This window comes from Acomys minous (genome assembly GCF_964271855.1).
Source record: "Acomys minous genome assembly, chromosome: 10".
Classification (NCBI taxonomy): domain Eukaryota; kingdom Metazoa; phylum Chordata; class Mammalia; order Rodentia; family Muridae; genus Acomys; species Acomys minous.
The window spans coordinates 52,841,193-52,852,841 of record NC_140491.1 but is presented as its reverse complement, the minus strand read 5'-3'; the positions used below and the strand labels follow the sequence as shown (position 1 = coordinate 52,852,841).

General features: G+C 44.0%; 1 protein-coding gene across 5 annotated transcripts in view; it reads left to right on the top strand.

The window, feature by feature from the left end:
* Window positions 1–11,649, top strand: part of PEX13 (peroxisomal biogenesis factor 13) — a 30,185-nt gene that overhangs the window by 11,219 nt on the left and 7,317 nt on the right. For 3 of the 5 annotated variants that reach the window (XM_084799565.1, XM_084799563.1, XM_084799564.1), the window contains exons 3-4: window positions 6,516–6,641; window positions 7,619–7,939. In XM_084799565.1, the coding sequence (XP_084655691.1) occupies window positions 6,516–6,641; window positions 7,619–7,917 (425 nt within the window). In that variant the 3' untranslated portion in view covers window positions 7,918–7,939. Of the gene's footprint in view, window positions 1–6,515; window positions 6,642–7,618; window positions 10,018–11,649 lie in introns of those variants that run through there. The other 2 variants (XR_014782679.1, XM_084799562.1) reach the window with 2 other exon arrangements.

The window sequence follows — 11,649 nt, the reverse complement described above, 5'->3', positions numbered from 1 at the left end:
GCTATAACTTCTGGGTGAGGTGTTTGCTTGCTTACCATGTGTGTGTAAGACCCTGTGTCTGAGGCCCAGCTTATGAGAGCGAGAGCAATAACAGTTTGTCCAAAATGTTCGAGATAGATCCAGATGGAGGCAAATTGCAGTTAAATAAATAGTAAAAGTCATAGAGGTTGGATTAGGTTCATGATTTAATAACCTGTTTGACACATTTTTTTAAAAAAAGTCTAACCACTTGTAAGGTGAGGAGTTCAGCTGGACTTGATGGAAGAGACTGCAGAGCTGACTGGGGTATGTGAGGAGCAGGACGAATACATTCGCTGTGGCTTATAAGAGCAAAGAAGGAATCAAAATGCTGTGTGCTTTTAAATGAGTTATTACGGATATTTTACTAATTAAACAAGTGTTTACTGGATGCCTAAATACAGAAGGTCAGTTGTAGTTCTAGAAGACGGGATTATAAAGCACATCTGGGCAGCAGTCGGGTGGGAGGCAGTAAACAACAGAAAATAGTAAGTACTGTAGGAAAGAGAAAATAACGAGGAAGATTGTTATGGCTTCCTAGAGGAAGGAGAGGTGTGGAGTTACAGTGCTACGAATATTCAAGGAAGCTTCCTGAAAGAGGTGAGTGAGCCCAAAGCTATTGGAGAAGAGTTTGAAACACTGAACTTCAAATGTCCTTGAGTAGCAATAGGGTTACATCCCTACAGTAATGAAAAACTCTCAAAAGCTAACTCTGATGCCTGACAGACAGTCAGCAAGGAGGCAGCGCGGTGATGCCTGACAGACAGTCAGCAAGGAGACAGTGCGGTGATGCCTGACAGACAGTCAGCAAGGAGACAGTGCGGTGATGTGTGACAGACAGCAAGGAGGCAGTGCGGTGATGTGTAACAGACAGTCAGCAAGGAGACAGTGCGGTGATGCCTGACAGACAGTCAGCAAGGAGACAGTGCGGTGATGTGTGACAGACAGTCAGCAAGGAGGCAGCGCGGTGATGCCTGACAGACAGTCAGCAAGGAGACAGTGCGGTGATGTGTGACAGACAGCAAGGAGGCAGTGCGGTGATGTGTAACAGACAGTCAGCAAGGAGACAGTGCGGTGATGCCTGACAGACAGTCAGCAAGGAGACAGTGCGGTGATGTGTGACAGACAGTCAGCAAGGAGACAGTGCGGTGATGTGTGACAGACAGTCAGCAAGGAGACAGTGCAGTAATGCGTGACAGACAGTCAGCAAGGAGACAGTGCAGTAATGCGTGACAGACAGTCAGCAAGGAGACAGCGCGGTGATGCGTGACAGTCAGCAAGGAGGCAGTGCGGTGTGGCATGGTAAGAGTAGCAGGAAATGAGGAGGAAGAAAGCAGTGCTCGGGCTTCTGTTGAGTAGTTGTACCATTGGGATGTTTGGAAAGGGTGTATGTGGTGGCGGGGAGGTGACTCTCATCCTGTACTCAGGCTGACTTTAAACTTGGAAGAGTCCTCCTTCGTCAGCCTGCCAAGTGCTTGGGTTACAGATATGTGTTGGGCTGTAGAAAGCACTTTTAAAAGCACGTGGGGCTGGGTGGCCAGGGACACACACATACACACACTTTGAGAAAGAGAGAGAGATCCCTTTCAGATGGTTCAACACGGAAAAGTTCTTGCCACCAAGCTTGACAACCCCACATTGATCTCTTGAGCCTACCTACATGGTAGAAGGAGACCCAAGTTCTGCAAGTTCTGTGACCGCAACACTCAATACATGTTTTGTGGCAGGCACATAACTAGGAACCGTAAAAGAAAAAGGACAGGGCAAGATCTTAGGAAGTAAATACGATTCGTGAGTCATTCACAGAGAGTGATAGTTAAAATAGTTATTGGGTGTCAGTGTGATAGAGAAACCAAGAAGAGAAGACAGGCTAGAAATCACCTAAATCAGAATTAGAAGTAGCCACGCTATTGCTGCAGTAGAGAAGCAAAGGTGGAGAGAGAACCTTCTAGACGGTCCTGAGTGCTGTTCTGTAGGAAGATGACAGACCATGTAAAGATTAGATTTGGCAATTAGAGCATCTCAAGCTCAGAAAATACTTCTGGGAAAGTGGGAAAGAAATTTCTGAGGTGGGTAAGGGGTAAATTAAGTCAGAAAATGGGGTGGGAGAACAATTAATAGGAGAGGGGAATCTAACAGGATCCGTGGGTTCTTTCTTGGTTCTCACACATGCGGGCTGAACTGAGGGCCTTCATGCACTTGCAGTAGTCTTCCACGGAGCTGCACTCTAGCCCGCTTGGTCTTTTAAGGAATTAGGTCTCTGGGGGGCGGCAGTGGCATACACCTTTAATCCAGCACTCTGGACATAGAGGTGGGCAGATGTGTTCAAAGTCAGCCAGGGATACATGTTAAGATTCTGTCTAGCAGGGCGTGGTGGCACTGCCTGTAATCCCAGCACTTGGGAGGCAGAGGCAGGTAGATCATTGTGAGTTCTAGGCCAGCCTGGTCTACAAAGCGAGTCCAGGGCAGCCAGGGTGACACAGAGAAACCCTGTCTCGAAAAAACAAAACAAAAAGATTCTGTCTAAAAGGGGAGAAATTAAAGCTCATAGTATTTTTAGGCCAAAGAAAAGAAGGAAAACGACATGGTGACGCACGTGCCATGTGCTCTCAGCCTCCCAGTGCTGAGGAAATACGGTCCCTCTAACTCAGTTCCTTGTTGCTTAGGGCAGACTTCCATAAACAGGCCTGTGCTGACGCTGCACAGCCCCGCTGCTGTTGGCATGCAGGGTAACTCCACTGTTTATGCTTTTCAGTAATCAGAAAAAAAGAATATTTTTAAAATCAGAAGAGAGGCTGGACAGGTGGCTCAGTCAGTAAAGTGCCCTCTGCACAAACAGGAAGACTTGCTTGAGTCTGGGTGTGTGGCTCCAGCACGGGGAGGGGCGGAGGACGGCTGGATCCCGGGACTAACCCCAAGCAGCCTAACCAGTGTGTGAGCTCCAAGTTCAGTAAGAACCTGTGTCTAAAACAAGGCAGGCGGTGACAGAGGGAGATACCAGCATCACCCTGTCACACACGCGCACACGCACTCGTGCGCACACACTTAAATGAACACATAGACCCCACACATTTTTTTAAAAGAATAATTTTGGCATATGAAGATTATAGGAAATTCAGATGTGTATACAGTTTTATTGAGACAGCCATGTACACAGTGCTGTGGTTGGCTTTGTGCTGAAGCTGCAGAGTCGCTGTGATGGCTTCACACGACTGGACTACACACTACAGACCTCCAAAGCTCAGTTACAGCTTGGCAGCGTATAGACTGCCACATGTGCTTTTTACACTGCTGTGGTGGTTTCAGTGAGAATGTCCCCACAGGGAGTCACCAGGGAGGGGCACTATGTAAACAGAGCGGGAAGTGTGGCTTGTTGAAGGAGTTGTGTCCAGGGGATAGGCTTTGAGGTTTCAGAAGCCCGGGCCCGCCCCAGTGGCGCCCTCTTCCTGCTGCCTTCGGGTCTGGTGCCGCCATGCTTCCCACCGTGAGGATGATGGCTTGAACCTCGGAAACTGTAAACCAGACCTAGTCAAATGCTTTCCTTTGTGAGAGTTGTTGTGACCATGGTGTCTCCTCGAAGTAATAGAGTACTGACTAAAGCAGTAGTTTTTGTTGTTTGTGGTGGTGGTGCTCGGAATTAAACCGAGACCCGTAAGCATGCTAGGCTAGTGCTCTGCTTCTGAGCAACCTCACATACCACAGTTCACGAGCACGTTATATATAGCACATAAGAACTGGAAAGGAAGTGTAAACCTTGAGAGTTAGACTTGAAAGACACAGTACTGTGAGCTTTAGTTAAATACTATGTCCATTATGCAATGGCACAACAGCTGTGTCAAATGAATACAACTGCCAGACTGTACAGTACTCACAGAAACCAAAACTTAGAAAACTTTTTTTTTTCCGAGACAGGGCTTCTCTGTGTAGCTCTGACTGTCCTGGACTCACTTTGTAGACCAAGTTGACCTCAAACTCACAGCAATCCCCCTGCCTCTGCCTCCCTGAGTGCTGGGATTACAGGCGTGTGCCACCACACCTGGCAACTCTTAGAAAATGTAAGATGTGCTGGACGGTGGTGAGCACACCTGTAACCCCAGCACTCAGGAGGCAGAGGCAGGCGGATCTCTGAGTTTGAAGCCAGCCTGGTCTACAAAGCTAGTCTTGAAAAACAATGAACAAACAAACAAAAACTTAAGATGGAACTTGACCAGAAATTTTTCCTGCCTCCTCCCCCCCAAAAAAAGGGAAATAGAAGCCACGACCAAAGTTTCATTTGCTAACCAGTGGAGGAGATCTTTACTGATGATAATTATTGCAACAGCCAAATTTATCCTCAGCCACTGAGTCTTTTAAGACTATTAGCCTATCAGTGAGGACAGTTTCTTAGCTTTCACAATGACATCACCAACTGAAGACAAATGAAGGGCGATGCTGTACTTAGGTATCAGAGCATGGGTTTAGCGTGCACAAGGACCTGGTGTCAGACCTCACCGCCCCCAAAACAAGAAAAAGGGGCAGCTTATTTGAGCAGCTTTCTCTGGCTCATGGTAACCCAGTAGATGCTGATACATCTCAGTCGCTTGAGGAGGCAATGGTAAGTTTGAGGTGATGATATATATAGTTTGCCACTGTAAATAACTAACTATACAATTGACTGTATTTACATTTAGAAGCACTGGGCTGGAGAAATGGCTCAGAGGTTAAGAGCCAGTGGGTTCCTCTTCCAAAGGTCCTGAGTCCATTTCCTGGCAACCACATGGTGGCTCACAACCATCTAGAGATCTGGTGCCCCCTTCTGGCAAGTGGGCAACATGGAGGCAGAATATTGTATACATAATAAATAAATAAATCTTTTTTTTTCTTTTTCTTTTTTAGGTTTTTCGAGACAGGGTTTCTCTGTGTAGCCTTAGCTGTCCTGAACTTGCTTTTGTAGACCAGGCTGTCCTCAAACTCGCAGTGATCCTCCTGCCTCTACCTCTGCCTCTCAAGTGCTGGGATTAAAGGTGTACATCATCATGCCTGCATAAATCTTAAAAAAATAAATAAAATTGAAAGCACTAATTTATTACAGCCTGAAGTAGAATCTACTAAGCTATATTGCAACTGATGATAAAAATATAAGGGAAGTCTAAAAAGGGTTTAGTTGAACGAAATTTACAAATCTTTCAAAATCAAGTTTTTAAAGTATGATTATTCATTGTTTTATTTAGCAGCAGATCACACTTATTAGATATTACTGAACCAGTAGTTTCAAAGGTAAACTTTCATTTACTCTTACGATATATAACTATTGTCAGTTATATTAAGTTGTGTCAAATGTTGAAGTGGGGGCTGGAAAGATGGTGCAGCAGCTATGAGCACGCTGCTCTTCCAGAGACTGAATTCACTCCCAGCAGCCGCACTGGCTCCCTCACAGGGGATCTCTCCTGGTCTCTGCTGCCACCACAGACGTGTGGCACCACAGAAACAGATATACATACATACTAATAAAAAAATCTTTTAATAGAAATTGGAGATACTTTGTGTTGTTGGCTCTGCTTTACTATTTGACAAGGTCTCATGCACATATTGAAAGGAAAAGACAGATTAGTTGGGAAGAACGAGAGGGTGAGCAGGAGTAAGAAGGGGCCAGCGGTGAGGTGGGGGGTCACCAGATGCGTTGTGTTCACTTATTAAAGGGTCGTAATTAAATCTGTTATTAATTAGGGACTAATATATCCTAATTATTGTTACCCTCATTAATATATGCTAATAAAATGTTAAAATAAGTGATATTTTTCACTCCCATACAGGTTTCCAGATTCAAACTAAACAAGAGAAGCAGTTAGAATCCCAGATGTAAAGGAGGTGCCCACACTGGAGCATCTCCTGAGCTGTGTAACTGAAGAGCCTGCTTGTCTGTGGCTTGGAAGTGCTTAGTCATCAGTCTGTTAACACAGCACACCCAGGAGATAGTCTAGTTAGTCTGTTACTCTTCCAAGTATTGAATACGCTTAATCAAATCGGCTGCCCACGAACTGCACCTCAAATCTTACTACCAATTAGCATTCAGAAATAGATATTTGCTACTGAATCCAAAATAAACAATATATTATCCTCCCCCTCCCAAAAACATTTTTTTCTTCTTGTTAGATGTGTACTAATTTTTTAAAAAACTATTTTGAATTTTTCCAAAAAACATGAAACTTCTATTTCTTGTTATATAAATAGTCATATAATAAATATCAAGAAACGTTCCTCCGACCTTGAAGATCTAAATGTATATCTACTACTGACCCTCTATAGGGAAAAGGGAAAAAACCTGTCAGCCTCTGACTGAAAGTAAGAGTTTAAGAAGCGGGGAAAGCGTAAGAGACAGGACTGGAGCCACTTTCTCAGCTCAGGGCTCGCTCACTGTGGGATTTACTTAGGAACGGAGGTGTGCAGCTTACAAGACATGCCAGTGAGGACCTGCGTTTTGCACGTTTATTAACCTAACTTTATAATTTTGTTTCTAGACAATATCAACTGGGCAAGTGGCGAGGACGACCATGTAGTTGCTAGAGCAGAATACGATTTTGCTGCTCTGTCTGATGAAGAAATTTCCTTCCGTGCTGGTGATATGTTAAATTTAGCCCTCAAAGGTAACAAGTCATAAGTAAGCTATGAAAGTGTTTACTGTTTGCAAAGGCAGTGTTTGAAACTGACACAAAGAACCTTACCCACTAGTTAACTTACAAATGGTTACAGTTTTGCTTTTGTTTGGTTTTTGTGTTTGTGTTTTGGTTGATTGATTGATTCCCCCCACCCCAGGGAAGAGATTGAGACAGGGTCTCCCAGGGTCTCCCGCTGTGTAGCCAGGCTGGCTTCAGACTCAGGCACCCTCCTCCCTCAGCCTTCCAAGTGCAAGGGTCACAGGTGTTAGCCTCCAGGGTCCACGCTACCTCCCCTCCCCGCCTGCTGCTGCTCACCCCCTTGCTCTTCCCAACTACTCCTGCTACTAAGTACAGGAGACCCTGTGTCACAAAGCAGCAGTCAGAGAAAATACCCATAGTGTTTTCCCAACAACACTGCACTATTTATTCGCTTCTAAATTTAAAACACCTGAGATCCAGACTGCTAATCCCTATACAGTATACAATACTTAGAGTATTAATTTCTCAGATTCTCATTTAAAATTTGAAAGACATTGATTGGTTTTTGTTGATTTATTTGTTTGTTTTAAGCAAAGTCTGAGTCCAGGCTGCCTCAATCTTGTCATCCTCCTGCCTTGTCCTCCTGAGTCCTCACAGTACTTTATTTTTTACCATTTACTATATTTTATTACTTTATTATACTATGAATTGAAGACTGGAGCTGAAGTTTGGCACGTGCCTGTCGTCCCTGCCACCCAGGAGGCTAAGGCAGGAGGATTGCCAGCTTGGGCAACTGTGAGAATTCCCTCTCTTCGTTTAAAAGAAAAGTGACTCCAGAAGGGTTAAGTGTGCTTTTGAGTGTGTGCACACACCCCGCTTGTCTACATGCCTCACTGGGAGACGCTGATTTGCTTAGCACACTTTATTATTAGTGTTCTCTTATAGCCCAGTGAGTAGTTACAGCGCTGTTCTCTCTCTCTCTCCAGAACAACAGCCCAAAGTGCGTGGCTGGCTGCTCGCAAGTCTGGATGGTCAAACAACAGGACTTATACCTGCAAATTATGTCAAAATTCTTGGTAAAAGAAGAGGCAGAAGGACGGTAGGGTCGAGCGCAGTGCCCAAGCAGCAGCAGGCTTTTAGCAGCCCAGCCGTAGCCAAGGGAGTCACTGCTGCCGATGCTTTGGACGAACAGGAAGCTGCCTTTGAGTCTGTTTTTGTTGAAACGAATAAAGTTGCGGGTACACCTGATTCTACAGGGAAAAATGGAGACAAACAAGACCTTTGATGTCGTTCATGTTTGCGTGCAGGTGAACAGTACTCTAGAGTACTTTTTGAAATTATTTCTTACAGAGAAAATAATTTGCAGTTAAATGAAAGCATTTGCTGGCGGCTGTGCCAGGCGTTTTGCTGGTAGCAGCTAATTAGTCACACACTGGTGTGCTAGCTAGTGATCTGGCGACGCTGACCATTTGCTGGACCATGAGGACTGTCGTCTCACCTAGCTTTTAAGATTATGGAGATTGTTGTTGTTAGCTTCATCTTATCTAAACCCCTCAGCTTATAGAACAATAAATTTGACAAACAGTAGGATACACAAGTTGCCTCAGAAGGGATTATTAATGCTCAAAATGTTTTAATTGTATTGTCAGCTCAGAGGAAAATATATAAGGACTGTTAACACATGTGCATGCTCTCACATCCTTTCCAGTACATGGCCAGTTACAGTTGCTCATTACCTGAATACAGCTGCTCCTTACTTTGTGCTTTCTTTAATGGAAAAGGAACAAATTACAGTTAATATTATTTTTCCAGACATTGTTTCTCTGTGTAGCTTTGGTTGTCCTAGACTCGCTCTGTAGCCCAGGCTGGCCTCAAACTCAGAGATCTGCCTGCCTCTGCCTCCTGAGTGCTGGGATTAAAGGCGTGCACCACCATGCCCGGCTTAAATTTTTATTTTTAATAGATTGTGAAAATACTTTTACTGGAGAATTAAAAATATTTTAAACTTGATTTCTTTTTTCAAGATAAATGTTAACTTGCAAATCAGAGTCAACAGAGTCTGTTTTCCTCCCCCAGAACACTGTGTATATGTTACTACAAAGCAAAGGGTCTTGTTCTATTTCTTTTCCCTTTTTTTCAGAACCAGGTGTGTCTGTGAGCGCTGACTGTCCTGGTACTCACTCTGTAGCCTATTGAGCACACAGATCCTCCTGACTCAGCCCCTGCTCCCAGCGCTGGGATTGAAGGCGTCCCCACCACCACCTGGCTGTTTCTTTTTGATTAAAAAAAAATACACTTGTAGAAAAATTATCTACAGGTGAGTTAAATAAAAATACCTCAAATTTAGATTTTGGGAGACCTGGGCCAGTGAGACGGTCAGTAGGTAAAGCATACTCCCCACCAAGCTGGACTTCCAGAGTTCAATCCCCAGACCCGTGTGGTAGGAGAGAACTGTCATCCGACCTCACAGTTGACACACTAGTAAAGATGGATTTGATTTTGAAGACCTGGATTCCAGACTGAACACTATGACTCGCTGTAAGTTTTAAGTTTCAATGTTTATTTTTTTAGTTTCTTTATTGGTAACACTGAGGATAGTTGTTGCATCTGCCTCTTAATGGAGGCTTTTTAAAGCATATTAAGAAGTAAAATGGCAGCTTTGTTAAGTTTTTCCTTACACACTTCAACATCTTAAATCCTCTGTAAGAGTCACAGAGTGTACCAGCCTCAGCACAGGCTCCTGTGTGCGCAGTGAGGGCTTACAGTTAGGGTGTAGGAAGACGGCGGGCAGTCAGGCGCTCGCTCACTGCTCCTGCAGACACTCTGGGCTCAGCTCCTGATGCCCACATCCCTCTGTGATCAGCTCCAGGGGATCCAGCGCCCTCTGCTGGCCCCCACAGCATCTGCATGCATGCGGTGCACATAAGCTCATGCAGGCACATGTACATACACAGAAATAGCACATTAAAATATTAAAATTAGTGCTGAGCATGGTAATGCAAAATGTAACTTTTTTTAACAAGCAGAAGCTGGGCATGGTGGTACACACCTTTAATCCCAGAGAGGCAGGTATGTCTCTGTGCGTTCAAGGCCAACCTGGACTACTTAATGAGCTCCCAGACAGCTAGGACTACACAGAGAGCCCCGACTAAAAAAGAAAAACAAGTGGAATGGTTATCAAACTCAAAACATTTTCTTTTCTTGGTGCTCCCTTTCTGTATTGTGTAGCGTTGGGGAGAATAAAGTTTTGTTTAAAGCCAGTTAGCTACTTAAAAATCATGTGGCAACTTAGAATATTTTGTATTGTACATCAAGAGAGAGTCTTTAACCGAGTCTTAAAAGTGTTTCTGCTCACATAAAATAAATTCTGTTTTTTGCCCATTTATTAATTCTGTTTGTCATTGGTGACACCAGTCTCATCCCACACTTTTCTCCTTCCTGCCTGCTTAGTGTTTGTCTCTCCCAGACAGCAAGTGCCCATCCTTTGGCTACAGTTCCTTAAGAAACTAAAAAGGCTCACATAAGTTATACTGGATGTGAATTTTATTCTGCTTGTTTTATCTTTATAAAATTGGGTTTTCAAACCTACTGGTGTGCTTTTTGGCGCTCAGTGCTCCTATTCTGTGTCCGCCTTTCGTGGCGCCCCTTGCTGTCTAGTCATAAGTGCTGTCGCCCGTCCCGCCAGCTTCTGCAGACCTGTCTTCCTGTGAGTGTGCCTGGTCACTTCTTGGGTTTACTTGTCTCAGAGTAAATGATGTAGGTTTTCCACATGAGCATAGTTAATGTAGAAGCTACGCTAAGCCTGGATTCTCTGGGAAGGTTGTCCGGTTTCCCATCCACCAGCAAAATACGAGCATTTCTGTCTCTTAACATTTTCTTAGCACTTCATCTTTTTATTTTGTTAATATGATGCATGTAAATCGTTAATCTGCATTGTCTGATGACTGAGAATAGGTATTAGTTAACTTCCTCACTGTGACCACCTGACAGAAACAACCTAGTGCAAATGTTTGCTTGGGTCCCAGCAAGCATCACAGCTGGCATGAGGTTAAGAATGAAACATGAAAAATAAAAAAAAAAAAATTTAATTTAAAAAAAGAATGAAACTTGAAGCCGGAATGGTGATGCATACCTTTAATCGCTGAGAGTTCAAGGCCATCCTGGTCTACAAAGTGAGTCCAGGATAGCCAAGGCTACACAGAGAAACCCTGTCTCACAAAAAAGAATGAAACTTGAGTCAGCACAACTTTAGCCTGTGCTGGCTCAAAAATGTCTAGAGTCTGCCAAGCTTTATACAGTAAGACTTTCTTTTTTATTATTATTATTATTTTTTTATCTGTATTGTTGTTTTGCCTGCATGTATGTCTGTGGGTGTCGGATCTTGGAGTTACAGACAGTTGTGACCTGACACATGGGTACTGGGAATTGAACCCGTGTCCTCTAGAACAGCAGTGAGTGCTCTCAACCGCTGAGCCATCTCTCCAGCCCAGTAAGACTTTCAGAAGAGCTTTCCATGAGAGAGTTATCATAACAAAGCTTTAGACACATCTACATCGAACTCCTTTGTGCCTGTGACCTTTACCAAAAGGATGGCTTTGGTTGTTTTTTGTTTGTTTATTTTTGGTTTGTTTGATTGGTTGTTTTTGTTGTTGTTGTTTTTGGTTTTTGTTTGTTTGTGTGTTTGTTTGTTTGGCTTTGGTTTTTGGTTTTTGGTGTGTGGGTTTTTGTTTTTTTGTTTTGAGACAAGAAGGTGTGCGCCACCATGCCCAGCTAAAGCCGGGACAAGGGCCTGAGGAGGAGGGGTTTGTAATAAGCATAAAGATGGGTTCTGTGAACTGCGAGTGTAAAGTACACAGGACCTCTTTCAGAAGGATTGGTTCTAGTCACTGAGAGACAAAGCTCAGGAGCTCAGGATTGGCGCCTAAACAGTGCTCAGAATTTTAGCAAAAGACCACCAAGTTGTTATACAGCATCCACTCCAGCCCTCGGGGTGAACAGCCACCAGTCACTTTCTTCT